Raw genomic sequence first — 26,655 nt, 5'->3', positions numbered from 1 at the left:
AGGCTTAGTTCAGGATCAGCGCTCGGAGATAGAAAGATTTCTCTGCTGCTGAAGGCCTTCACAGCTAAAGGTCGACAACAAGTGACTCGATGTATCATCCGCCCGGGCAGAGGAAACCTACCCCCCGGTCGCCCACTTCACCTTAAATCCCTGCCTGTTGGACTGTTGACTCTGTAGAACCCGGGCGATGACCAAACCAAACAAGGTCGTTCTTAGAAATGACTCCCACGTCTTTGGGGGGAATTATTGCCTAAAAAAGGACAAAACTTACTCACAAGTCGCCTTCAACACTTTCCACGCCGACTGACTCGCCGCCACCAAGTCCTTCAACATTTTCAAGGTAGAACTTTTAATTTAATTTTACAGAGGAGGTGACTAAAGTTCAGTGGCAGCCATGTCCGCCTCGGGGAGAAAAGCTCTCGCAGTGTTTGCACTCCAGCGATCACAGAATGTGAACGAGCGTTCCTTCAAACAGACATAGGTCACTAAAATGTTTTGATTCCTCCTGAGTCAGGGGCGAGCGTCACGCGGGGAGTCGGTGCGTGAGCGGCGAGGCCTCGGCAGCGAGCCTTGACAGGCGCGTCATCCCGGCGCTGCAGTAGCTTAAGATGGTGACAGGATGCTCTCAGGATCTCGCTGAAGGCGAGGAGATAATCACGCTCTTCCTGCTCAAAATCACAGAGCGCCGGCGTAACAACAGGTGACATCATGAGCACAAGGAGTCTCGGTGTGTGTGTGTGTGTGTGTGTGTGTGTGTGTGTGTGTTAGTGTTTGTGTGAGCAAGAGATCCTTTAGTTTGCTCGATGTAAGAAAATAAAATGTAGTCAAGGAAAAAAAGCAATAATATCCAGTCACTGGGATTTATGATGGACTTGAGAGTCTCGATTCTCCCTAAATATTTGTTTGTTTCATGACTTGGACTGGTGACCAAAGACTTAAAGCTTGACTTGGACTCAATAACAAAGACTTGAGACTTGACTTTGACTTATTAACAAAGACTTGAGACTTGACTTTGACTCATTAACAAAGACTTTAGACTTGACTTTGACTTATTAACAAAGACTTGACTTTGACTTATTAACAAAGACTTTAGACTTGACTTTGACTTATTAACAAAGACTTGACTTTGACTTATTAACAAAGACTTTAGACTTGACTTTGACTTATTAACAAAGACTTGACTTTGACTTATTAACAAAGACTTTAGACTTGACTTTGATTTATTAACAAAGACTTGACTTTGACTTATTAACAAAGACTTTAGACTTGACTTTGACTTACTAACAAAGACTTGACTTTGACTTATTAACTAAGACTTGAGGCTTGACTTTGACTTATTAAAAGACTTGAGACTTGACTTTGACTTATTTACAAAGACTGTAGGCTTGACTTGGCCTTGCAAAAAATAACTTTTGAGCATCTCTGTAAACTAGTTCTCTCAAACCTTCTTTTTTTTTCAAGTCAACAAAAACACACACAAACACTCCCCAGAAAACAAAGGAAATGTAATGAATAAATTGAGTTAAATATAAGCAACAAAAATAAGAGACATTAGTAAAGATAATTACAAATAACATCCAAATATAGATCAAGTAATTGATGCCGGACGTGAGAAGTTAGCTCTCCTAAAAAATGGATTTAAATACATTTTCTGTAAGAAATATTGCATGATGTTACAGTCTTTGTGTGGTTGAGTGAACTGGAGAAACCAGCCGTAAAAGAGAAGCCACCCTTGATGGTGGGCATAGAGCACTGTGGCGTCTTCACACTTCCATGCGGTCAGCAGATACGGTATCGACACATACTAATGTGTTTTCTCTTCTTTCTTTTTTTTCAGTTAAAGCTGGACTTTGGATCCGGGGAGGAGATGTTGGAGTCCGAGGGCGGCACCCAGCTCAACGACCTGGCCTGGCACTCCGTGGAGGTGCACCACGAGCTCAACAACGTCTCCATGACCGTAGACAAGAACTCTCATGTCGGTTTAACGCTGTCGGGATCCGATCACGTCCTCAGTGTCCTGGACGGTCTGTACGTCGGGGGCTCCGGCAGCCTGGACAAACAGTACCTCGCCAGAGATCCTGCTGGTTTTCGAGGCTGCATGGAGGACGTGTTCTTCAACAACCACGACCTGCTGTCATCACTGAGGCCGAATTCTGGATTCAAGAATGTTTACGAGGTCTCTTTGGGGTGCAGCCCTCAATTTCTCGCCACAGAAGACGACCCGATCAGTTTCTTCAGCTCCAGGGCTTATGTTTCTTTTTCACCTTGGCGTGGCCAGCAGGAGGCGATACTTGAGTGTGTAGTGCACACCTCTGCCAGCGAAGGGATCATCATGTTCGAATCAGCCAAAGAGAGAGACTTTGTGGCCTTAGAGATCCAGGAAGGTTTGCCAGTGGCTGTGGTTAGCAAAGGTGGAACGAAGACGGAACTCCGTTCTCTCACACCCGTCAACGACAGGAAGTGGCATACCGTCAAGGTCACCTTCGGCCTGAAGAGCGTGGAGCTCTCGGTCGACGGAGAAATGCTAAAGATCGCAACTCGTGTCAAGAACCTCCAAGCGAAGGGTCACTTTTTCATCGGCGGCGTAGACGATGGCACCAGAGCTGAAGTCAGAAAGGCAGGTTTATTGTCTGTGTCGGGTAAACGGGTTCACGGAGGCTCCTTCAAGGGATGTTTGAAGAACATCAAGGTCAACGGCGTAAAGTTGAGTCTGTCAAAGGCTGTGGTCACCAAGGATATTTCAGTGGGCTGTGAGCCAGAGAAGGACCCTGAACCCTCTTTAGCTGCAAGTCCAACAAAAGCACCAAGATCGAGGTTCCACCCGGTGACCCCAACTCCTTCGTTGCACATGTCCACACTCGCGTGGGGGCTGGACAGAAGGTACGGCTCTAACTTTGTCCATCTGAAACCTCTCGCGGTACCCGAAGGAGGTCGAGCGTCTCTCGACGCCAAACACATCAAGGTCCTCCTGGATTTCAAGAGACTCGGAATACGACAATCTCAGATCAACTTTAGAATCGAGGAGCAGCCGATGCGAGGTCAGATCCGGCTGGACGTGGACCCCGACCAGGAGGAGAACACCTTCAGCATGTTGGACCTGTGGCACGAGCGGGTCATGTACATCCACGGGGGGTCGGAAGAGCCGGACGACTTCTTCATGTTTTCGATATTTTCCAGCAGCCGTAAACAAGTGCCAGAGTATCTTAAAGGAAACAAAATATACCGTTACAACGTGACGGTGACGCCCACTAACGACGCGCCAGAGTTGAGTCTCCCAGAAGGAAATCTCTTCGTCCTCCTGGAGAATTCCAAAAAATGCCTCACCACCGACATCTTAAAAGCAAAAGACATTGACAGCGGCTACGACAATCTTGTCTTCTCCGTGCTGGGGAATTTAAACGCAGATGCTGGATATTTGGAACTAGAGAACCAACCGGGAACAGCTGTGACCTCATTCTCTCACAAGGATTTGGAGGAATTAAGAGTGTATTACGTGCACACTGGGGTCAGAAACTCCAGGATTGTTCTTAGAGTCGGTGACGGAGAAAAGGTCAGCAACACGGTGGTTTTAAGGGTCATGGCCATCACTCTGGAGTACAAGATCGCCAACAACACAGGCCTGGAGATAGTCCAGGGAGAGGCGGCTATGATCGGCTCCCAGCATCTCGGCCTGACCACCAATGCGGTCAAGCAAGTGGTGGACATCCGATACGATGTCATCGAACCCCCACAATACGGTGAGCTTCAGAGGCTTCACTCGAGTGGTGAATGGAGGCACACCGACTCCTTCTCCCAGAGGCTCCTGGAGAAGGAAAGGTTGAGGTATGTCAACACATTCCAAGACATCCAAACCACCAATGACACGGATTACTTTAAGTGCAAAGTAAACGTGGCTGCGAAGGCGACAACAGAGTTACTCTTCTCCATCACGGTGAAGTGGGTGAGCTACACCCTCCTGAGGAACATACCCATACAATTGGATAAAGTTCGTAAAGTGACCCTTACCTCGGATTATCTGTTCGCCTTCGCACGAGGAGTACTGCTGCCCGAAGACGATCTCTACTTCAGGGTCCTCACCACGCCCAAGAAGGGTAAGATCCTGCTGGACTCCTCGGTTTTAGGGAAGAACTCGACCTTCAGTCAACGAAATGTCACAGATCTGAGAGTTCACTACGCGCTCGTCGACAGACCTCACGAAGACACGAGCGACAAATTCAAATTCCACCTCTTTTCCAAACACGCTCAGTCACAGAATTACGATTTCCAGTTCTCCATCAAAGCCGACGTCAACAGCGTTTTCATGAGGAACGAGGGTCTCGTTCTCCAGGAGGGGGAGAGTAAGATGATCACCAAAGATGACTTGTTCGCAGAGACTCTGAGCACCAAGGAGATGTACTACACCGTCATCAGCAGCCCCAAACACGGGAAGCTGTCCCGCATCAGTCATTCCAACTCAAACTCCACCAACGACAACATCCTGTCGTTTAGCAACAAAGACGTCGCGGAGGAACGGATCATGTACACGCACGACGACAGCGAGACGACGCAGGACGCGTTCAAGTTCATCGCCTCCACCACGAGAGGATTCAAACCGTTCATCGCCGAGGACGAGGTCGGCTCCAAGGAGGCCACTTTCAACATCTCCGTGCGACTCGTCAACGACCAGAAGCCGGTGCGCGTCGTGGATAAAGTCTTCCACGTGGTTAAAAATGGTCAGAGGATGCTGACCTCAGACGACCTACGGTACCGCGACGATGACTCGGATTTCGACGACGGAAAGTTGACCTACGCTCGCAGGGGAATCCCCATCGGAGACCTGGTGCTGGCCAACGACACAAATCAGCGACTCTTCCATTTCAGCCAAAGGGATTTGGACGAGAAGAGAGTGTTGTTCCTACACAAAGGAGCAAGTGTTGGACGGTTCGTTTTGTTTGTCTCCGACGGGAAGAACTTTGTGTCGAGCCTTTTGGATGTCAGCGCACAAGAGCCCTTCTTAAAGGTCCGAAACAACTCCGGCTTACTTGTGCAAAAGGGACGATCCGTCATAATCTCAAATCATAATCTCAGCGTCGAGTCAAATCTGGACGTCAGGAACGACAGAGAGGTCGTGTTCAAGGTTCAGGAAGCTCCCAGGTACGGGACTCTGTATCGAAACGAAACTATCGTGCGGTCGTTCACTCGGGCCGACCTGAAGAACAGGCTCATCAGATACACTCACAACGACGGCAAGCATCTGAACGATCACTTCAACCTGACCGTCAGAGCCAAAGACCTTCAGCTTCCTCTGAGGGTCGCTGTCAAGGTTTATCTGGAGAGTCATCAGAGGCCGCCCATCGTCCAGCAACTAGACACCCTGCTGGTGGAGGAAGGGAAGCCCGTCACCGTTGACGAAAGTAAACTAGAGGTGAGTTTGTGCGTTTTGTTTGAAGAATCCTTGAGTAATTAGATGATCTAAAACATATTTTATTCAACTAAGCAGAATGTTGGTAAAAGTTCAGGCGAAATGAAAATGAGGCCATTTCCTTTACAGAAGGGTGAATTTAAAGCATTCATGGGGTTTTTGTTATGTATTCAGTGGGTTTTATCTTTCAGTGGAAAGATATCAAGAATCAAGACATAACCAATAAACGGTTTTGTCAAAAAAGGCCTTTTTTTTCCAATTGATCGATGATCCTTCAGTCAACTTTCATGTCCTTAGTCCTTTAGTTTTCAACCAACATTTTGGAATATTTCACTAGATTTTTAAGAGTTTGTTGTCCATAAAATTGGTGATTTCCTGTTCTTGAGGACAATGTGATGTGCTACAGTCAAAGTTGACGAAGATATTTGTATGATTTTTGTGCCTGAAGAATTCGCATCGCCCTTGCAACTGTATATACGACCGACACGATCCCGGTTGTTGTTGTTGACTGGGTCGACGCAAAGACGAGCCATCAGTTTATAACCGGTCGTATCCAAAAAGAAAGACATTTTAAACGATTGTAACTTTACAAAGTGGTGCCGGGGAACTTAAACTCACTATTGCCTTTTGTTACGTTCAACAGGTCCTGGTAACATAAATATGCTAATGCTAGTGTTAGCATGGTGTTCTTAAATCTTGGATAATGGCAGGTCCAAATCTACAAGTCTAGCTAAAAGCAAAGATGCTAATGCTAGTGTTAGCATGGCGTAATAATCATGGGGAACGTCGCACGGCATCGTGGGACGAACTGCGGCCATATTTGGATGTCCTTATTTGTATGTCCGGGTTTATATGCGCCACTTCTATTGACTAGCCTACTTAACCTCACCAACTTGCAGAATGCGGTCTATCAGAATTTATATTGAGGCAAACTTTTTGTCTCTACTCGGATCACGCTTCTTCCAGCTTCTATAATAACCGCGTTACTCCAAACAAATAAAACCTTTAATGATCATGTTTAAATAATCCAGGAAACCACTGGTCGGAGCACGTAATGCATGGTAGACAGAAAAGGAAATACAAGTAAGTGACTGTGACACGAGACCGGAGGTGATTTCACCGCCGTACCTTCCATCTTTGCAGGTGACCCATGAGGACAACCTGCCATCGGAGATTGTCTTCACTGTCAGGAAACCCCCGTCCCACGGATACCTTCGCCGAGCGGTGGAAGCGGAAGACGATCCGTCTCCCGTCACATCGTTCACCCAGGAGGACGTCAACGACGGACGCGTCCAGTACGTGCAGGTGGAGCCGGACCAGCTCAACGATACCTTCGTCCTGGACGCCAGCAACGGGGTCACGGAGGTCGGCGACGTGAGGGTTTCCGTGGACATCGTCCCGAGGCTGATCCCGCTGCTGGTGGCCGACTTCAGCCTGAAGGAGGGCGGAGTCAAGGCCCTGACGGAGGAGTCTTTTTACGTGACCAACAAGCACTTCGCCGGAGTCAACTTCCTGTTCAACGTGACCGCGCCGCCGCGGCACGGGCGCATCGAGAGCTCCAGGTACCCCGGCGTGGCCGTCAGCACCTTCAGCAGGAGGCAGGTGAGTCGAGAGCTTTCGTGACGTGTTCACGAGGATGTTCGTTCAAGGGTTGTGATTGACATAAAGTATGTTTTTATATAAATAAAAGAACACATGACAATTTCTTCAAATATTCCCACCTATAAATGTAAAATTTTCATTCAAAATTCAATTATTTTCAAGATTTTCATGATTCAAGTCTCTGAGTACTAAGTATTTAAAAATAAAAGTGTTATTTATTATATATAAATCAGTTAAGGATGTCCCACAGTTTGAGACTTGCATGTTCTGGCTATTACAAATTGGTCACTGACAGAATGTGGCACCACCAAACCACTGTGGGAGCCAAGGTCTTGAGCCGCCCATTTTATAATTATAGTTCTTTAGCTTCTTTTTATATAATTAAATGGTAATAAATGTTCCATTGATACCAGTATTTATGTGGCTCTAGTGAGGGGAGAGGAAATGTCCCGACATTAACTTTATTTTAAACTTTTTTAAATAATAAAAACGTTTTCTTATGAACAATATTTTCATCTCTGATGCCATTTTGATTTTTTTTTTTGCCTACAGCTATCAACAATTTTCTTTTTTTGGGAGCATTTTTTCTCTCTTAAAATTAAACTAAAAAAAAAATTCTTAGTTATTATATCTTTAATAATAAGTCATTTTATTTGGACACAAACTCAAATGTACTGTATTCTTGTTTGTTTTTTTCAAACTGGAATGTAAAGGCACTTGGGAAACGGATGGGTTTACATGCTAGCTTAGCTCGTGGCTAACCGTGACATTTACTGGTGACATTTACCGCAACGTAACACTTGGTATATGTTGAGTATTGGCATTTAAACTCTGTAAATCTCCAGTTCTATAGAAATATACAAGTTTAATAACCGATTGTGGATGTTTTATAATGAAATAAACATGAAATGCTTGAAATATTGCGTCTCTAATGAGGTTGCATGTCTGTTACGGGGTGTCAAAGAAGGATTAATCTGAATTAAAATGATCTTTTCGTCTCTCAGGTGGAGCTAGAATTCATCTACTACGTGCACGACGGCAGCGAGACTCTGAGCGACAACTTCACGGTGGTGGCCAACGACACCAGCCTGAGGAAGCAGAGCGCGCCGCGGACCCTGCACGTCCAGGTGGCGCCGGTCAACGACGAGCCTCCCGTGATCACAAACAACCGGGTCCTGAGGGTGAGTCTCTGCGGCATTTTCACGTGGGCTGAGGTTCAGGAGAGTCTGGGGCTGAGGTTCAGGAGAGTCTCGGGCTGAGGTTCAGGAGAGTCTCGGGCTGAGGTTCAGGAGAGTCTCGGGCTGAGGTTCAGGAGAGTCTCGGGCTGAGGTTCAGGAGAGTCTCGGGCTGAGGTTCAGGAGAGTCTCGGGCTGAGGGTCAGGAGAGACTCGGGCTGAGGTTCAGGAGAGTCTCGGGCTGAGGTTCAGGAGAGTCTCGGGCTGAGGTTCAGGAGGGACTGGGGCTGAGGTTCAGGAGAGTCTGGGGCTGAGGTTCAAGAGAGTCTGGGGCTGAGGTTCAGGAGAGTCTCGGGCTGAGGTTCAGGAGAGTCTGGGGCTGAGGTTCAGGAGAGTCTGGGGCTGAGGTTCAGGAGAGTCTGGGGCTGAGGTTCAGGAGAGCCAGGGGCTGAGGTTCAGGAGAGTCTCGGGCTGAGGTTCAGGAGAGTCTGGGGCTGAGGTTCAGGAGAGTCTGGGGCTGAGGTTCAGGAGAGTCTGGGGCTGAGGTTCAGGAGAGTCTAGGGCTGAGGTTCAGGAGAGTCTCGGGCTGAGGTTCAGGAGAGTCTCGGGCTGAGGTTCAGGAGAGTCTGAGTCGAGGCGCGACGGTCTAAAAATAAATCGGCAAAAATACCGAAACGAATCGCTGACATGTTTTCCTTCGATGATGAAGCCAAGAAAATATGTCGGATCATTTCAATGGTGCGTCTCGAACGTCTTTTTCATGCTAGACTTTTTGTTTATTTAAGCTTAAATATTTTAGTCTGTTCCTCCAAAAAACTCTTTTCAACCTTTTTTTTTTTTTTTAACTCTTAAATAAACATTTTTTTTTAATCTACACATGAGAATTAAAAAGAATGTATTTATAAATATGGATAAATGAAAGGAAGAAACTACAATTGTATTTATTTTTCTTTACTTTTACCTATTTTTTATATTAATTCTATTATATTATGAGGATTTTACTTTTTACGTTCTCCATATACCTTTTATCCTTTTTTTCAGAAAAAAAGGCTAATTTTCCGTCCCTTTATATTTTAAATGTAATTGTACAATATTGTAAGTATTTTCCTTTTTTAATATTTGTTTAATATTCAGAAGAACATTTAATATTGTTCCTTTTAATTATAGAAGATTGTAGTATTGTAAATATTTCCTTTTTTACATTTTCCACATTCGGTTCATTTAAAAAAAATGTTTTTATTTTAAGGTGATGATCTTTCTTATCATTTACATTTTAATTTTTTTTAATTATAAAATATTCTAAGTATTTTAAATTTTCCATATTTTTTTCATATTGTTTATCTTTTTCCAAAAGAAAAAAAACGGTGGAAAGACTGATTTTTGTTTAAAAGTGATTTAAGACTTATTTCACATTTTTACATTATATATTTGTTTCATACTTTTTTCACAAAAAACCTCAGTAGACTGATTTTTGTTGTTTTTATTTGAATATACTTTTTAATCATTTTAATTTCTTCTTTTAATTAATAAAGTATTTTACGTTTTCCATATTTGTTTTGTTCTTCTTACATTTTTTCAACAAAAACAGTGTAAAGACTGATTTTTGTTGTTTTAAATTTAATATATATATATATACTGTATATATATATAGAGAGAGAGAGGTAGAAGTTTATTGATCCTCAGGATGTGTTGATGTAAACACTGTTCCTCACAGTCGTCTGCAGCTCAGACATACATCCACAGCTCGAGGCTCGAGTGTCGACTCGTGACGAGAGACGAGAACTTCTCTCCGACCTTCATGTCATCATCACTTCGCTGACACTCGTTCTTTTCACGCCTGTGGCTCGAAGCTAACATTGTTCGAACCAATACACACCAGGACAATATGGACAGGAAGCTGCAGTGTTGTTGCTGTCAATCAAAGATGAGTTCTGACATTGAAATAATCCACATGGAATTATCACTATTGTCTTTTGTGACGTTCAACATTTCCTGGTAACATAAATATGCTAATGCTAGTTTTAGCGTGGCGTCTTTAAATCTTGGATAATGGCCGGTCCAAATTTACAAGTCATGGTAAAAGCAAAGATGCTAATGCTAGTGTTAGCATGACCTCTTTAAATCTTGGATAATGGCAGGTCCAAATTTACAAGTCATGGTAAAAGCAAAGATGCTAATGCTAGTGTTAGCATGACCTCTTTAAATCTTGGATAATGGCAGGTCCAAATTTACAAGTCATGGTAAAAGCAAAGATGCTAATGCTAGTGTTAGCATGGGATCTTTAAGTCTTGGATATCAGAAGAACCAAATCCATGAGTCTTGGTAACGGCAAAGATGCTAATGCTTGTATTAGCATGGTGTTGTTAAATCTTGGATAATGGCATGACAAAATTTACAAGTCATGGTGAAAGCAAATATGCTAATGCTAGTGTTAGCATGGCGTCTTCAAACCTTGGATAATGGCAGGTCCAAATTTACAAGTCATGGTAAAAGCAAAGATGCTAATGCTAGTGTTAGCATGGGATCTTTAAATCTTGGATATCAGAAGAACCAAATCCATGAGTCTTGGTAACGGCAAAGATGCTAATGCTTGTATTAGCATGGTGTTGTTAAATCTTGGATAATGGCATGTCAAAATCCACGAGTCTAGCTAAAAGCACAGATGCTAATGCTAGTGTTAGCATGACGTCTTTAAATCATGGATATTGGAAGGTCCAAATCTACAAGTCATGGTAACAGCAAAGATGCTAATGCTAGTGTTAGCATGGTGTTGTTAGCATATAATTAATGTCTGTTTTATTTATACTTTTTAGGTTTATAATTATTTTATTTGTAAAAGAAGATTACATTTTTCCGGGCCTTGCTTTTTGCGGGTTCAGAATTTTTATTTAAAATAAACCTGTTTCATTTTAAAACAGATTGCTTGACATGCTATTCTTTTGACATAAAGCATGTATTTTGAATATATATAACTTTTGTAATCCCTTGGATAAATAGTTTTGGGTGATTCATAAAAAGAATGACCTTCAAATCTCACTTGATTTATGACTCGACAGTTGAAAACATTAGAAAAGTGAGACACAAACAACAGGTTGTCAGTCAAACTTGAATCTCTGTCACGTGATCAAGTGTTTCGGGGGTAAAAGTGTGTAAAAGTGTGTAAAAGTGTGTGTTTAACCAACACCACGTTTGTTTGTGGCTCCGTGCAGCGACTTGTCCTCAGAGTCTGTGTTTAGAGCTGAAGAGAAACTCTTTGTCTCTGACCCTGAATGCCTCGCATTCCTGCGACCGCCGGCTCGACTCCAGACGCAGTTAAAGTGTAAACCTTTTCATCTAACATTTAAAAAGAAACAAAAACACTTAATGTGAAGAAGTTTGTGACATTAAAACATTTCTAGATGCTTTTAAATCTGCACTGGCATGACCCGAGTGTCCACCAGGGGGCTCCCTGTCCCTTCTCGCCGGAGACGTTTTAATATTTAATATTGTTTAAATTCTTATTTGAAATATTTGAAATGCAAAAAAAACCAACAGGTAATGAAATTGTTGTTGATAAAAATGTAATTTATCTTTATTATATTTAATGTCCTGTTTTGTTAGTTGTCCCTTGAATTAAAAACCTAAAAGCTGAAAAGTCAATATATTTATTTATGATTTAACGTTTATTTCTCTAACTGTACAACTTTTTCCATGTTGTACTGAACCTTTGTCAGAAAATACACATTTAAATATTAATAATTTACATAAATTAACATGTGACGTAGAATTTGAAGATTTGTTTCAAACCATGATAATATAAAGGTTGTCCAAAAAATGTTTATACAAATAGAATTAATAAAAATAATAATAATACAGTTTTATTTTCAGAATATATATCTACATTTTCATGTTCATGTCATTATTTTGAAACAAATATAGTATTTTTGTAAATATTAATTAATTAATTCTATGTTTTACTAAATTAATATTTGAAAACAGTAGAAAAATATTTATATTTAAATGGTTCTTTTATGCACATTGATGATAATAAATCCAAGACTAATTATAGACTAATAACATTAATCTCGGGGGTCAATGTGCTATTCCACGTCCCGCCACTAGATGCCTAAGGCTCGTGAATCAAATTGACATCTCAGTCTCTGGACAACTTTTACGTAAATTATCATTTAAAATGTGTTTTTAGTGAGTAAGTTTAAGTGTTTTAGAGGGACTCGAGTTATGACACGTTTTATCTAATATGATGCACATGAAGTTTGACGGCATGACGGGATTTTCCGCCACAGATGGATCTTGTGTGTCGCCGACCTCACATTTGTGAAGTTTGTGGGGGTCTAACGGAAAAGGGGGCACATGCTTGTGTCGCGGGTTCAACGCCCGAGTGGCACAGATGCTCGTTGTTGAGAGGTTTGCTGTGAACAACTGGTCGTGAACCTCTCGGACTCTGTAGTTAAGACTTCCCTGTCATTGACCCTGAACCTCCCGGGGATTGTGTTTTTAAGTTAAGTCGTGGTTTGTTATTAGATATTTGAAGAGTATCTAAGATTAATCCACACAAGGTTGTCTCAGATTTTAAAATGTTTATTATTTATTTGGTACGATTGTTTTTGCTATTGTAGGAACTAAACTTGTAGTCAAGACCATGGTTCTCCAAACTTTTTCTGCATCAAGGACCAGTTGAAGCTTAACCTGGACCTTCAGATTAAAACGACAAACAAAACCAAATGTTAAGTGGATTTAAAAAATACATCTCAAAATATCTCTGAGTCAGCAGAAACCCGACTGGTTTGTCTGCCCAAGATGGTTTAATAGAGAATTTGTGTTTTACTCATTAAACTTGACAGAACTAGCGTGTGCCAATATGACTTCAAAATAAAATCCATTGTTTCTTTCAAAATAAAACACCATTCAGACTAATAATCAATAGAACCAAATTATTATTATTACTTTTTCTTTTTCTATCCGTGATTGCAAATTATTTCATCATGTGATCATATTAAACATATTTTATTTAAATAAATCATAGAAGAACTGTGGTGGAAAGAAGAAGCATTTTGTTCTTTTTTTTGAGGAAAACAAATCGTCACAAAAAAAAGACAATTCCTAGAAAAAATGTAATCCTTAAACAAAAAAAGTAAAACACAATAATTGAAAAAATGTGCCTCCAGATTTAGTTTTACTCTAAAATAAATGAATGAAACGAATAGAAACACCATATTTTAAACTAGCAAGTATGAGCTTTTATTTTGAAAACGGTGATGTCACCGGCCTCATCAAAAGAAACATTTTTCTCTCGCGTCCAGGTGTGAAAACCTTTGACGTACGACCAAGAAACTCCGCGCTCGTATTTCAGCCGTCGTTTCAAAGAAGGTTTTCTCTGCCGACGGTAAAAGTCGTAGCTCGTAAAAAACAGTACATGATAGTTTTTACTGCGTTAATAACAGGTTGTTCACATTCCTGCGTCGTCCTTTCACGGCCGAGTGAAGATCCTGCTTTCAACTGCTTCATGTTCCGACAAACCATTATCAGAGTATTCTCTTAGTGTATTACTGCACTTCTCAAACACAAGATCTGAACTTAATACACACTTTAGGTTCTTTTTACTGTTGAGTCGCTCCTATGTTTGTCCAGGTTTAACCGTCACTGAAAATCCATTTATTTTGAAGTAGCAAGAATCATCGTCAAAGTTAACGTCAGAAAAATAAGTTTTAAGTTTTGACTTCAGCCCTAGAGCGCCCTCATTTGGTGACCTTCAGTATATTTAATGTTTCCCTTGAACGCGCTGATCTTGTCGACCTTCGTTGGAGTCATGTGACATAAGATCTGCTTCACTGAGTCACGAAAGTTTGAACAAAGGTAGGAAGGGAACGTGGAAATAATGTAAAGGATTCTCCGTGTGTCGTCTTCATGATTTAGTGTCGAATCAACACACTCTGCTTTGAATTTTAAGACTTTTAAGTCTGTTTATGTGTTTTTACTCTTTACATTTCAAGTTTAATTGGTTGTTTGGCGTCTTTAAAAAAGGAAAAACTGATTTGATTTTATCATCGACAACATGCTAATCTTGTCGACCGACTAACTGTTTAACACATTTTAAAGATATATATATTTATAGTTCAATGTTTTAATTCAGTTGAAATTGTGATCTCAATGCATTTTATTTTATATTAAATGTATTTTATTTGGGAAAGCATGCAAATATGATACAGTATATATATATGTATATATATATATGAAACATTTAATTTACAGGAGAATAAATCTCACTTAATAAAAAATTATAAAATGAAATCCTAAAACATAAAAGTAATTAATAATTAAAGAGAAATATTTTTAAGTACAAAGAAAACATAACTAGTATAACACATTTCAAAGATATATATTTTAATTCAGCTAACGTTGTTATTTCACTGCATTTTATTATACGTTTAATTCATTTAATTTGGAAAACATATGATATAAACTTTGTTTCAATATATATATATATATATATATATATATATATATACAAAATATTTATTTCTGATTCAATGTTTTATGTCAGCTCAAGTTGTGATTTCTCCAAATTTTATATTATATTAAATGCATTTAAATTGGAGAAAAAAAACATGTAAATATGATATAAACTTTTTATCAAAATGCGTTTGTATATTTTTATTTTATAAATTTAATTTGGAGGAAAATAAATCCTCACCAAAAAAAAGGAAAATGAACTAAATAATAATTATTAATTAATTTAAAAGTACAAAAAAGTTAGCTTGCTGCTTGAACAGTTTTGTTTTACACTTGTTGGTAAAAATTAAATAGAAACAACTTTTTTTATATATGTTACATAAAGCTTTTATTTTGTAAATGGTGATGTCATCCTAGTCTACGGCGCCCTCTAGTGGGCATGCTGGTTCTAACTCCTCTGGTCTTCACACCTGCAGGTCTGGGTGTCTTCGGTGACCCAGATCCGTCCGGACGACCTGCGGGCTCAGGACCTGGACTCGCCCCCTGCAGACCTGCGCTTCATGGTGACCCCGCCCAGCAACGGACACCTGTCCCTGAAGAGCGCCCCCATGAGGGCGGTGCTGAACTTCACTCAGGCTCACATCGACCAGGGCCAGCTGCTGTTCGTGCACAAAGGTGACATCACTTCCTGTTACTGAATTATTGTTTGGCAACTATTGAGAAAAAAAAAGATTATTGCTTGTTACCACGGCAACTGAGGCTGTCAATCAATGACTGTCTCCTCACTCACCTGATCTCTGGACAGTGTTGATGATGTCAGACCACTTGGTTTAGACTTCAATACCGAAATAAACTCAAACTAAAATAAACTTGAAGTGACCAATGGGGAGCTGTGTAGCGGTGCTGCCCTCTGGTGGTAGAAGTTACATCGTTAACATACATACTTATGTTTTCTTGTTTTATATTTCTATATTATTATTTTGTATTTCTCTTGATATATTTTAAACAATTAGTTACATATTTATTTATACATTAATATTTAATTTGTAGTTATTATAATTTATTTCCTACTATTGGTATTATATTTAACTTTATTTTAGATTTTTTTTAATCAAAAGTTGTAAAAATATATTTAAATATTCTGATAATAAATCCTTTTCTACCTGAAACCAAAAATACAACTGTTTTTTTTTTTTTTTTTTAGTTGCTTAATGTTAAAAGTTGTTTTTTAAACCATACTTTTTTCTCAAGTTGAATCTTGTTTTTTTCATGATTTGACCTTTTGTTTCCTCTTTTCTTGCTGATGCATCTCTTTTCGCTGAATCATGAATGTTTTTTAACTATGTTTTTATTAACTCCGATTTAATTTAAGACTGGATACGACAAAATGTAACATTCATTTAGAAATAAATATATATATTTTTAAACTGTGTGAATTAGTATACATTTAAATTGTAAATAATAATTAATATTTATTAATGAATTATTTTAAATGATTTAAATCATGTTTTTGATTGAAAAACATCATTATTAATGTGATGTCGCGTTACATTATTGTGATGTTTTCCATCAAATGAGTGCGAGTCCCGTGGTCATAATGTTTTGGTCGCTCCATGTTTCTCAGGCGCCATGTCCGGAGGCTTCAACTTCCAGGTGAACGACGGCCTGAACTTCTCTCCCAGAGGAATCTTCAGCATCACAGCCAAGAGTTTGCTCCTCAGTCTGGAGAAGAATCGTCCGCTCAAGGTGTTTCCAGGTAAAGACGACCAAGAAAAACCTTCTTCAGTCCGAGAAGAGGAAGTGAAACCTCTTAGTTGCTCACATTCTTAGAAATGCTCACATGTCTCTGACTCCACCTGTGGATCTCTGACTCACTGGCTTCCTCTTTCCCAGAATGCCTTGTGTTAATTATTCAGGGACTTTGATCAAGTGAGGCCTCGCTAAAAATATCTCTTCTTGAGTTTCTTAGAAAAGCACTGCAGTGTTTTAACTGAGTTTCTGTTTGAGGTCGAGTCGGTAACCGGTTCGTCTGTCAGTCGACCTTGAGACGCATGTATATACATCTTTACATCTTTACATCTTTACATCTTTACATCTTTAGATCTTCACATAAGGAAGGATCCAAACACTTAAATATGGCGACGTCTTATTCGCACGATAAAGTATTGAAAATGAAGGAGTAATTGATTTTTTTCTTTTTCTTTTGCTTTCAAAAATAAGTTATTTATATTTAAATATAAAAGTGTGTATGCAATACAAATATATATATATATATATTTTAATTTACAATTAAAATGGAAATATTCAGAGTATTTGTTTATATTTTTGTTACAATTAAACTTCTGGCCGCTAGATGGCAGCAGTCATCAGCTAAAAAAACAATAAATTCATGCAAGATCTAGGCAAGGACTGAGGACGAGAGGATACAGTGGACTCCAGCAGCTTTTAAAGCTGATGTTTGGACATATTTTGGTTTGAAAACAAATGAAAGTAGTTACGACTTTGTCAAGAGTCATGTGGTCTGTAAATACTACAACACCAGAGTCAAGTACTCGACAATACTACACATATATACTTGTTACTACAGTATCACGATATATCGTATCGTGATGCATACAGTCTTGTCAATACACTAGAGTTTGTGTAACTCTTGACATTAGTGCAGGTGAACCTGGTCTGTGTTTAGATGTTACCGTACCAACTTTTTCCACATTAAAAAAAACGAACCTTTGGTGATTTAATGTCATTTAAAAAGTAAAATCCTCTTCACTCGTATCATCGTCTCAAAATGCTGCCGGTCTCTCCTCCACTCTGGCGAGGGAACCTCAGAGGCAGGCGTCAGGAGAGCGCTGGTCTAAATAAAGGAGTGAACGTCTCCGCATGAGTCAGCGTCGGCGTCACCTTTGAAGTCTGCAGAGTAGAAACGCTTTGAAGCTCCTTTACGTTACGTAACAGCAGTGGATGTTCGACTCTCACTTCAAAGAAGATTCACATTTACTGCAGAAACGCACAACGTATGTTTCAAGACACTTTTCTCTGAGAAATCAGACACGATGCTTTCAAAACTAGATGAAGGGTCGACATGTGACTGTTACAGCTGGCTCGTCCAGATCCTCACCAGGAGCCTGCCAGCCTGAAAAAAACAAAAACATGTGTGGCATGTGTCGAACTCTGTGGCCCTTAAAGTCATGATAAGATAAGACTTTAAAAATACTCGTGGTTATATTGTGACCTGCTTATTGTGCTGAAGTACATTTTTGTTTTCTTTAAGCAGTGATTGATTTTTTTAATAATAGAATTCAATAGTTTCTATATTGAAATATTTGATTATTTTAAAATGATTTAATAAAAGCAATACAAATATTTTCAAAATAAATCGATTTTTATTTTGGCAGATAGACTATGATAACAATATATTTATATAACTTTTTATGTAGGTGTGATAATCCTAAACATTTTTCCATTATTATTATTGTAATTTGAGTATATCTGTGAAAGAAATACATTCATTCTGAAGATATTTATATTATTTTGTTCAATTATATAGAATTAAAAATAAATACATTTACAACATTTTCCAAACTATTGAAATAAAGATATAAAAAAAAAAAGTTTACATTTTTGATTGAATTATTATGAAAAAGCCAATTCAAAAGTTTGATCACAACGTGTTGAATTCAATTATTATTATTTCCTAAAGAGATCTCCAGAGGGATTAATAAAGTATAATCTAATGTACTCTTAAACTTTATGATTGTAATGAAAGTAATATATAAAACTTTTATCTCGTAATAAATATAATTTATACAACTTTAATTTTGTAATACTTTTAATTTATACATCTTTAATATTATATAAAGCTAAAAGATGACTTTAATATTATAATAAATGCCATATATCCTACTTAAATCTCATAATAAATATTATATAAACAACTTCAAACTCATAATAACAAATAAACTCTTTGTTCTTTGTTCCTTTTATTTGCACTTTGTTCTTGTTCTTGCTTTTATAAAACTAGCTGCATCTTCTATCGTCTGCTGTGAGATGGGAATCTAATTCCCCTAAGGAGATCTCTAGAGGGATTAATAAAGTCTATCTAATCTAAATAAATCTGTTTTTTAATGATTTCATTCAATAACGTCCGTCCATTAAAAAGCCAATTTGTTGCTTCTCGTCTTGTTTCTTCTGTCATTTATTCGCCTCTCGTTCCTGGTCCAGGATCCACGACGCCGATCACCCAGGAGCACCTGCTGGTCCAGACCAACGACGTCAGCAACTCGTCCGAACGCGTCGTCACGTACAACATCGTCCGACAGCCTAAACTGGGACGAGTGGTGACGAGGCAGACGGACAACTCTACTGTCGACGTGTCCAGCTTCACGCAGGACATGGTGAGTCCAGGGACAAGAACCAGGATGTTGAGTCAAAGATCAGGGACTTTGGTCTGGAGGGACGCCTTAAGGAAGGCAAAGGGCCACTACTGGCCCCCAGGCCACACATTTATATAGAGTACTTTGTTATTTTAGTCAGTTTTTAGTCAAGAGTATTTTAAAAAAATCAGTGCAATCAGAATATTAATTGTAATATGTGTTTAAACTGTTTGCAGCATTGTTTTATATATATATACATATATATATATATATGTATATATATATATATACATATATATATATATATGTATATATATATATATATATATGAATAAAGCTTTTCTATTCTATTCTATTCATATATATATGTTGTACACAACATTTTTTATATCAAACTTTTTTTTTATAATTTAATAAAAAATTATAACATTTTCGAAATTGATTTTTTTGCAAAATTATTATTATTAATTAATTAATTATTATTATATTATTATTTCAATAATTAAAAAATAATAATTTCTGCATTCAATATATTTTTTATTCTATGTAATTGAACAAAACAATATGAATATTTTCAAAATGAATAGATATTTTTTTCAGATTGGCCCCTTATAATAATAATAATAAAACATTTTTCTCATACCAACATTGATATTGCAATAATAAAAAATATATATAATAATAATTCTAAATTTAAGAATATTTAATTTGTAGCATTTTAAATTTGATATAAAAAGTTATAGTTCCACCATGATTGGATTAATTATATTGAATTTAAAAAAAGTCTACAAATAAAAAAGCTTGAACTTAAAACATTATTTTTTTAATTATTGGAAGCAGAATATCAAACTACTAAAAAAAATATTTTACTTTGAAAATATTATCATTTTTTTCTACTCCACTACCTTTAAAAAAAACCAAAACAATTTCAACCTTTAAATATTACATTTTTAAATAAATTATTTAAAAAAAAGATTCAATGCTTAAAAACTACAACAACATTTCAATAAAAAAACATGTAAATGTTTAATTTAACAATTCAATCTTCTGATGATGAACTGAAATATGAAAGAATATTACTTCCTTCTCTCTATTCTGTGACAAACGGACTTAAATTCTTTTTTTTACCCTCAGATCGACCGTGAACAGGTTCTTTACATCCAGTCTCCGATGGAGGCGATCGGCTGGGAAGCCATGGACTCTCTGGCCTTCTCTGTGATGTCGCCTCCTTCCTCCATGGAGAGCCAAACGTTCAAGATCGACATCTCCTACCAGAACACGGGACCCGAGCGCAGCACGGTCCTGCTGGCGAACACGGGTAACAGCGCCCTGGTCGACCCGTGTTGTCCAGGGAAGTACTGACTCCTGGTCTTGTGGTGTCCAGGTGCCGTCGTGACCGAGGGAGGGAGCGTCGCCATCGACGAGTCCCACCTGGACGCCTCCAACTTGATGTCCAAGCTGCCGGCGCCGGAGAGGGGTTCGCACGAGGTCTGGTTCCAGGTGACGACGCTGCCTCGCCACGGCGTCATCGTGGTGGGCGAGCGGAACCTCACGGCGGAGAAACCCAACTTCTCCCAGTTCATCGTCAACAAGTACGGCATCGCCTACCGGCACGACGACTCCGAGACCACCCGGGACTGGTTCGGGTTCAGCGTCTGGGTCAACCCCAAGGGTAAGTCGGCGCAGCGCCCCCAGGCGGGCTACGTCGAGGAGCGCTTCAACATCACGGTGGCGCCGGTCAACGACCAGCCGCCCCTGCTGAAGACCAAAGCTCCGGGCCTGTCGGTGGTCCAGGGCGACGTGGCGGTCCTCACGCCCGAGAACCTGAAGGTGGAAGATCTGGACAATCCTCCCGACGACATCGTCTTCTCGGTGATCAGCAAACCCAACAACGGGTTCCTCGCCCTCGAGGGGAGCCTGAACGCGTCGGCGACCCGCTTCACCCAGGCCCAGGTCGACAACGGGAGCGTCTTCTTCGTGCACGACGGGACCCCCTCGTCCGGCGTCTTCTACTTCAGCGTCACGGACGGTCTCCACAAACCCATCTACAAACTCTTTAACCTCGAGGTGACCGAGATCAAGGTCGCGCTGGTGAGCGGCGCCGCTCTGACCCTGGAACAAGGGTCCACGTCTACGCCGGTGACGCGGGACAATCTGTCCGCTAGGACGAACGGGAAGAACACCACGATCCACTACCGCGTCACGAGGACGCCGCGGTTCGGGAAGCTGTTGGTGGAGAACCAGGAGGTGGTCCAGTTCGACCAGGAGGACGTCAACGCTGGGAGACTCTCCTACCACATGGTCCAGATGTCCTCGGGGGAGGACAGTTTCGAGTTCACGGTCTTCACCTCCGAGGTGAACCTCAGCAGCCAGGTCCTCAACGTGACCTTGGCTCCTCTGGTGGCGCTGGGACAAAATGTCCGGACCCCCAACGGGACCCCCGTGAGGATCAGCGCGGGATTCTTCAACGCGTCTAAACTGGCACAAGTCTGCGACTGCGACCCCGTGTTCGAGGTCGTCTCGCCGCCGCGGTTCGGGAAGCTAACGAAGGGTCACCCCAAGACTTCCCCGGTGGAGTCCTTCACGTTCCAGGATGTGATGCGAGAGGTCGTGACCTTTGAGGCGAGCGCCAACCTGACGGGGCTGCTGGAGCTGAACGACTCGCTGGTGTTCGTGCTGAAGGCGGACCACCTGCCGCCGGCCAGAGGGGAGTTCCACTTCACCGTCGTGCCCTACGATCCGCTGCTGGTCCGGACCACCAGGACTCCCATCATGACCACAGGACTGATCTCGGTCCAGGAGACGGCCCGCGCCTCCAGAGTGGGACCGACGTCACCCGTCCCTTCCGTGGCGTCGGTCTACACCGAGCAGGCCAGTAAAAACCACCAGAAGTACAAGAGCCGCAACCGCTGGGGGAATTCCAACAGGACCCGCAGCTTCAGCACCACGCTGGGGAAACCCACGCCCGGGTCCGATTACTTCCCGCTCAGAAACACGCCCGTGCGCGTGGAGTCGTACCCTCAGAAGACCTCGGGTCCACTCATGGTGATCCTGCCGCTGCTCGCCCTCTTGTTGCTCGTCATCATCTTCGTGGTTCTGGTGGTTTTCCTGCGGCACCACCGGCGCGGCAAGCAGAGCCGCGAGGACGCCAACGAGGGTCCTGCTTCTGCACCCGGGACCGCCTACCAGGGTCAGCCTCAGAGGAGCGCCGCCGCCCCCACGGTCACCGTCACCCCCTTGAGCCACACCTGTCCCAACAGCCCCGCCCTGGACCGGGCCACGACCCCCAACTTTGACGCGTATGGGTCCAGCATCCTGGGGAACTCCTGGACGGACTCCGCCGCTTCCTCGCAGATCATCAGGGTCGGAACCCCGACGCTTCACAAGAACCAGTACTGGGTTTGACGGACCAGAGAGAAGACACTCGGACTGAGCTTTGAGTTCAGAGATGATGGAGTGAAAACTGTGTTTGGAAGTTTTTATGTCGGTGCCAACGGAATATTACAAGTTTCAATTTAAATATTCAAATGTTGAAACTTTAAATTCGTTTTTTAATGAAAGTATGAATGAAGTATTTAATTTTCTTAATAACTTTTTATTAAATTATTTCAATGTAGAAATGTTTAATGTTTTTGTTATTTTAAAATTGAATTTAAAATTCAAATATTTTCTAAATAAATACATTTGTACACAATAATTCAAAAAGAAATTCTACTTGACTGAGCTACTTGATAAATGAAAATTACTTACTTACTTGCTTACTTACATGCTTTTACGTCGTCATGTGATCATCTGTGTGTCACGTGATTGGCTGACAGTTCAATCAAGTAGCTCTTTATGTTTTTGTCTGGTGACACTATTATAGCGACATTTTATATTGAACTTAAAGGACGATAAATTGAGAAAAATTGAATTTAGAAAATGTATTTTTGCATTATTGGGATTCAAATATCGAACTCTATGTGTACAGAAAGTAATTGTTCTGAAAATATGAGAATTGTTTCATTTTATTATTGGAAAAAAAACAGAGAAAACTTAACCTTTCTATAAAAAAAAAAAGACAAAAGAAATTATATTTTATTTAATAAAAGCAAATTTCAAACATGCAATATTGAAATTAAGAAAATGTATGAAAATAGTATTTTATAAAATAAGTAAATGCTTAAAAACACAACATTTAAAAGAAATAATAACAATAAAAGTTTCAACATTTGAAATGTTAAATTCAACCGTTTAATATTCCAATGACACTGATTTACTTCCATAACTGTGGCTCCTCCTCGACAACGATCCCCCGTTTTTACTTCTTCAAACTGCTCACTCACCTGGAGACTCACAGGGTTTTACTGTGTGAACTTCAAATCAAAAACTGCTCAAAGATTTAAACATCTAAAGTTTTCTTTGGCTCGTGGAAACCTTTAAGTCGGTTCGGACGACAAGGATCCGACTTGATGTTTGGACTTTTAACCTTCTTTATCTCTTTGTATCTCAGGAACTCTATCAAAGTATTAATACTTAAACACATATATTATATTCTTTACTCTGTTTGTATGTTATTTTATTTATACTTTCATCGTTTGACCTCATATTCGTGTTTATCCACCACTAATGTTTAACCCTGTTTGTCAGTTTTGCGACAATTTGACTTTTGTCGGAAACCAGAGTCCGAAATCTGCCGCGAAACTGTTTGTTTTTTTCTTATGATCGTGATGTAGCTGCTAGCAAGAAACGCTCCGTACGAAATTAAATCGGTTTAATGGATAAAACGACGCTAGCTTTACGACAAACGCGACAGAAACTTATTTGAATTGCGTTTAGAAAAATTGCTTTTAATTCGTACTATGCGTTTTTGTTTCACCATCAAAATTTTAAAGGCATAACTTTAAGAAATTTTACAGATTAACTAAAATTGCTGAAGTATTATCGAAATGATCGTTATGAAGCAGATTCCGAACTTGTTTTAATTGTTACAAATTCAGAGTTGTTACAAAATAAACAAACTAAGGCGGCTAAGCTAGCAACACTGAGATTAGCATAACAACCACTTTTTGTAGCTTTTTTTGGAGGGAGATTTTTGGCTGAGTCGGCGACACTGGAGTCGAGACACTGAGAAGTATTTAAAGTGTAATAAAAAGGTACGAACCACTGTACGAGAGAAACCGATTTTTGTACGTGAAAAAGTTACTTCCCGCCTCGTTATGTCACCTGGAAAGATGTTTATTTATACTGACTTTTTAATAAACCAATTTCAAATGATGTGTTTTTGAGTTTTAATCAGACTGTAGGATCCCAAGACATACCCCATGCCAGAGTGGAGATACATAGTAAAAGATGGGTTTATGGGTAACAAACGTATCAGAAGAATTTTCAGCGTCTCCGAGTTCAAGACCAGATTATTGTCGGTTTGTCAACATTAATAATCCGGATATGAAGCGACTCCACGGGGACGTGTCCAGCTTTATGAAAATCCTCTCAGAGTCGCCAGCTTTAATCTCGTCTCGTCGAAGATCACGAGGATGTTTTGGAGTCAAAGACGCTGAAGACAAAGACATGGATTCAGATCAAACAGAAGAACCTCGGCAGGTGAAACGCATTCTTCAGTCATCTGAATCGTGGGTACTGTTCATGCTAGCTGCCTCACATGCTAATGCTAATGTGTTGAAGAGTACCTTCATCAAAATTACATTTTTTTTCAAATTTAAAAATGTTTTTAAAGTACCTCGTCGTCATGACGTCAGAGGTTCAAATTTTTTAGTCCCATTAAATGATCGTTGTATATTTTACTCTTTCTTGACATTAAATTATTTATTATTATAATTTTTATACATTTGAAATGACACTAGCTATCGCTGTAATAGAGAGATTAAATAGTCAAACATGCTAACGCTATTAAACAGTCCAGTTTGGAAAATGTATCAAAAGTATTCTAGTTGAGAAAAAAGTACTATTACTCAAAAGTTCAGAGTGTAAGTAAAATTTTAGGTCTACTTTAAGTTCATTTTGAATTTTAATTTAATGATATTTTTAATGTGTTTAGATTTTTTTGTGTGACTTTGGATCCAGTTCTTTTTGGGAAGAAATGTACTTTATTTATTTTTGACTTTTTAAAATTTTTTTTACTCAGAAGCTCACAGGTGTACACAGGGTACAATATAGTACCGGTACTTAGGGAAAAATTTTGCAAAGACAACATACTTAAGCAAAAGTAAATTGTCATTGTACAAGTACATTTTGAATATATTGTAATTTTTAAGGAGGTATAAAGTGACTTGTGACGTGAATTTAGCACCAGTTACTCTTCATTCTTTTTGAGCAGAAATTCAATTTTATTTTTTCAATAAAACCGTTTTATTTTTAGAGATCAAAACCTACTTAATTTAAAGTAAAATGTTAGTTTTAACCAGTCATTTGAAAGGTTTACAAAAGTGTGAGTAAATTGAACAAATTATTTTTTAGTAAAACTTGAGCTAAATGATGCTAACTGCTAAATGATGCTAACTGCTAAATAGCAAAAGGTTTTTCCTGTGAGTCGTGAAGTGGGTCTTTAATGGTTTCCACTTCAGTGAGAGACTCGGAGTGATCATTGTAATTAAAATCCAGGGAACAAAAGCTCTACAGCACAAAAGACACAAAAGCAATTTTAGGTTGTGTAGTTAAAAAAGAAAAAAAAAAAGCTGGTTAATCGACGAAGCAAATCATACGTTTTCATTCCTCGTGTTAGATTCAGCGACGACTCTCAGAATCTCACACATACGTGTTTGGCAGGAAACTCTGACGCGTCAATGAATGAAAACCAAACTGTTGTCAAAACCACAACAACTTTTTTTTTCTCTCCTGGTACTGGAGTGTGTTGCTGGTTTGTTTCCCAACTGGGTGAACCAACTGGATGTTGCACGACGCCGTTGAGCAAGGCAGGAACATGTATTTTGAAAAGAGGAAGTCTCTTGTTCTGGATCGAACCGTTGACGCTCGTGTTGTAATTAAAGGTTTAAATGACACTGATGTGATGGGGGAGGGAACTTGTGTGTGCGTGTGTGTGTGCATGTGTGTGTGTGTGTGTGTGTGTGTGTGTGTACCTTGGAGGGCAGCCAGTGGTTCGGGGGAGGCGTCAGCAGTTTTCAGACGACATGAATGAGGCCCCGGCAGCGAGCGCTTCCTGTGTGATGGCTATAAAAACAAGAGCTAAAGTACGTGAGCGCTCCGACATTCCTGAACGCTCCGGCAGGTACGGGACACAAACAAGCCCCCAAAACAAATCCAGATCAAATAAAAGACTGTGTCTTAAATGTAGCTGCGAAAGTTGTATCTCAGAGGTCACCTTACCTCCTTCTTTTTTTTAAGTCTGTATGGTGTTGGAAGAAGGAGGTCTTGGTAGCGTTCTGGATCCTACGCCAAATTAATTATTTTTACCCAGAATTCCCTTTGGTTGAAACTGGCTTATTAGCAAAAAAAACAAAACATAATAACATCATTAAAATATTGTCGTCTGGTTGGGTACATCTAAAAAGTAGTAAACCCGCATCAGGGGGTCTAAAGTTAGTGGAAGGTCATGGTGGTTGTTTAAAGAAGAAGAATTATAGATTGTCTTAAGTGTAAAAAAGAAGAATGTCCAGTTGTTTGTGTCAAAAATCTCGACTACTGGTTGCCAAAGAAA

General features: G+C 40.0%; 1 protein-coding gene across 1 annotated transcript in view; it reads left to right on the top strand.

Annotated features, from left to right (window-relative positions):
- cspg4ba (chondroitin sulfate proteoglycan 4ba) overlaps positions 1 to 24,257 on the top strand; it is a 37,798-nt gene extending 13,541 nt beyond the window's left edge. The window contains exons 3-10 of the mRNA XM_087788122.1: positions 1,838 to 5,404; positions 6,545 to 7,003; positions 8,008 to 8,184; positions 15,105 to 15,303; positions 16,253 to 16,384; positions 18,850 to 19,022; positions 20,136 to 20,319; positions 20,386 to 24,257. Of these exons, the coding sequence (XP_087644248.1) occupies positions 1,838 to 5,404; positions 6,545 to 7,003; positions 8,008 to 8,184; positions 15,105 to 15,303; positions 16,253 to 16,384; positions 18,850 to 19,022; positions 20,136 to 20,319; positions 20,386 to 22,406 (6,912 nt within the window). The 3' untranslated portion in view covers positions 22,407 to 24,257. The remainder of the gene's footprint in view (positions 1 to 1,837; positions 5,405 to 6,544; positions 7,004 to 8,007; positions 8,185 to 15,104; positions 15,304 to 16,252; positions 16,385 to 18,849; positions 19,023 to 20,135; positions 20,320 to 20,385) is intronic.
- Positions 24,258 to 26,655: the final 2,398 nt, after the last annotated feature.

This window comes from Callionymus lyra, chromosome 1 (assembly GCF_982586985.1).
Source record: "Callionymus lyra chromosome 1, fCalLyr1.hap1.1, whole genome shotgun sequence".
NCBI lineage: Eukaryota > Metazoa > Chordata > Actinopteri > Syngnathiformes > Callionymidae > Callionymus > Callionymus lyra.
The sequence above is the reverse complement of the archived record's forward strand: the minus strand, read 5'-3'. Positions and strand labels throughout refer to the sequence as shown.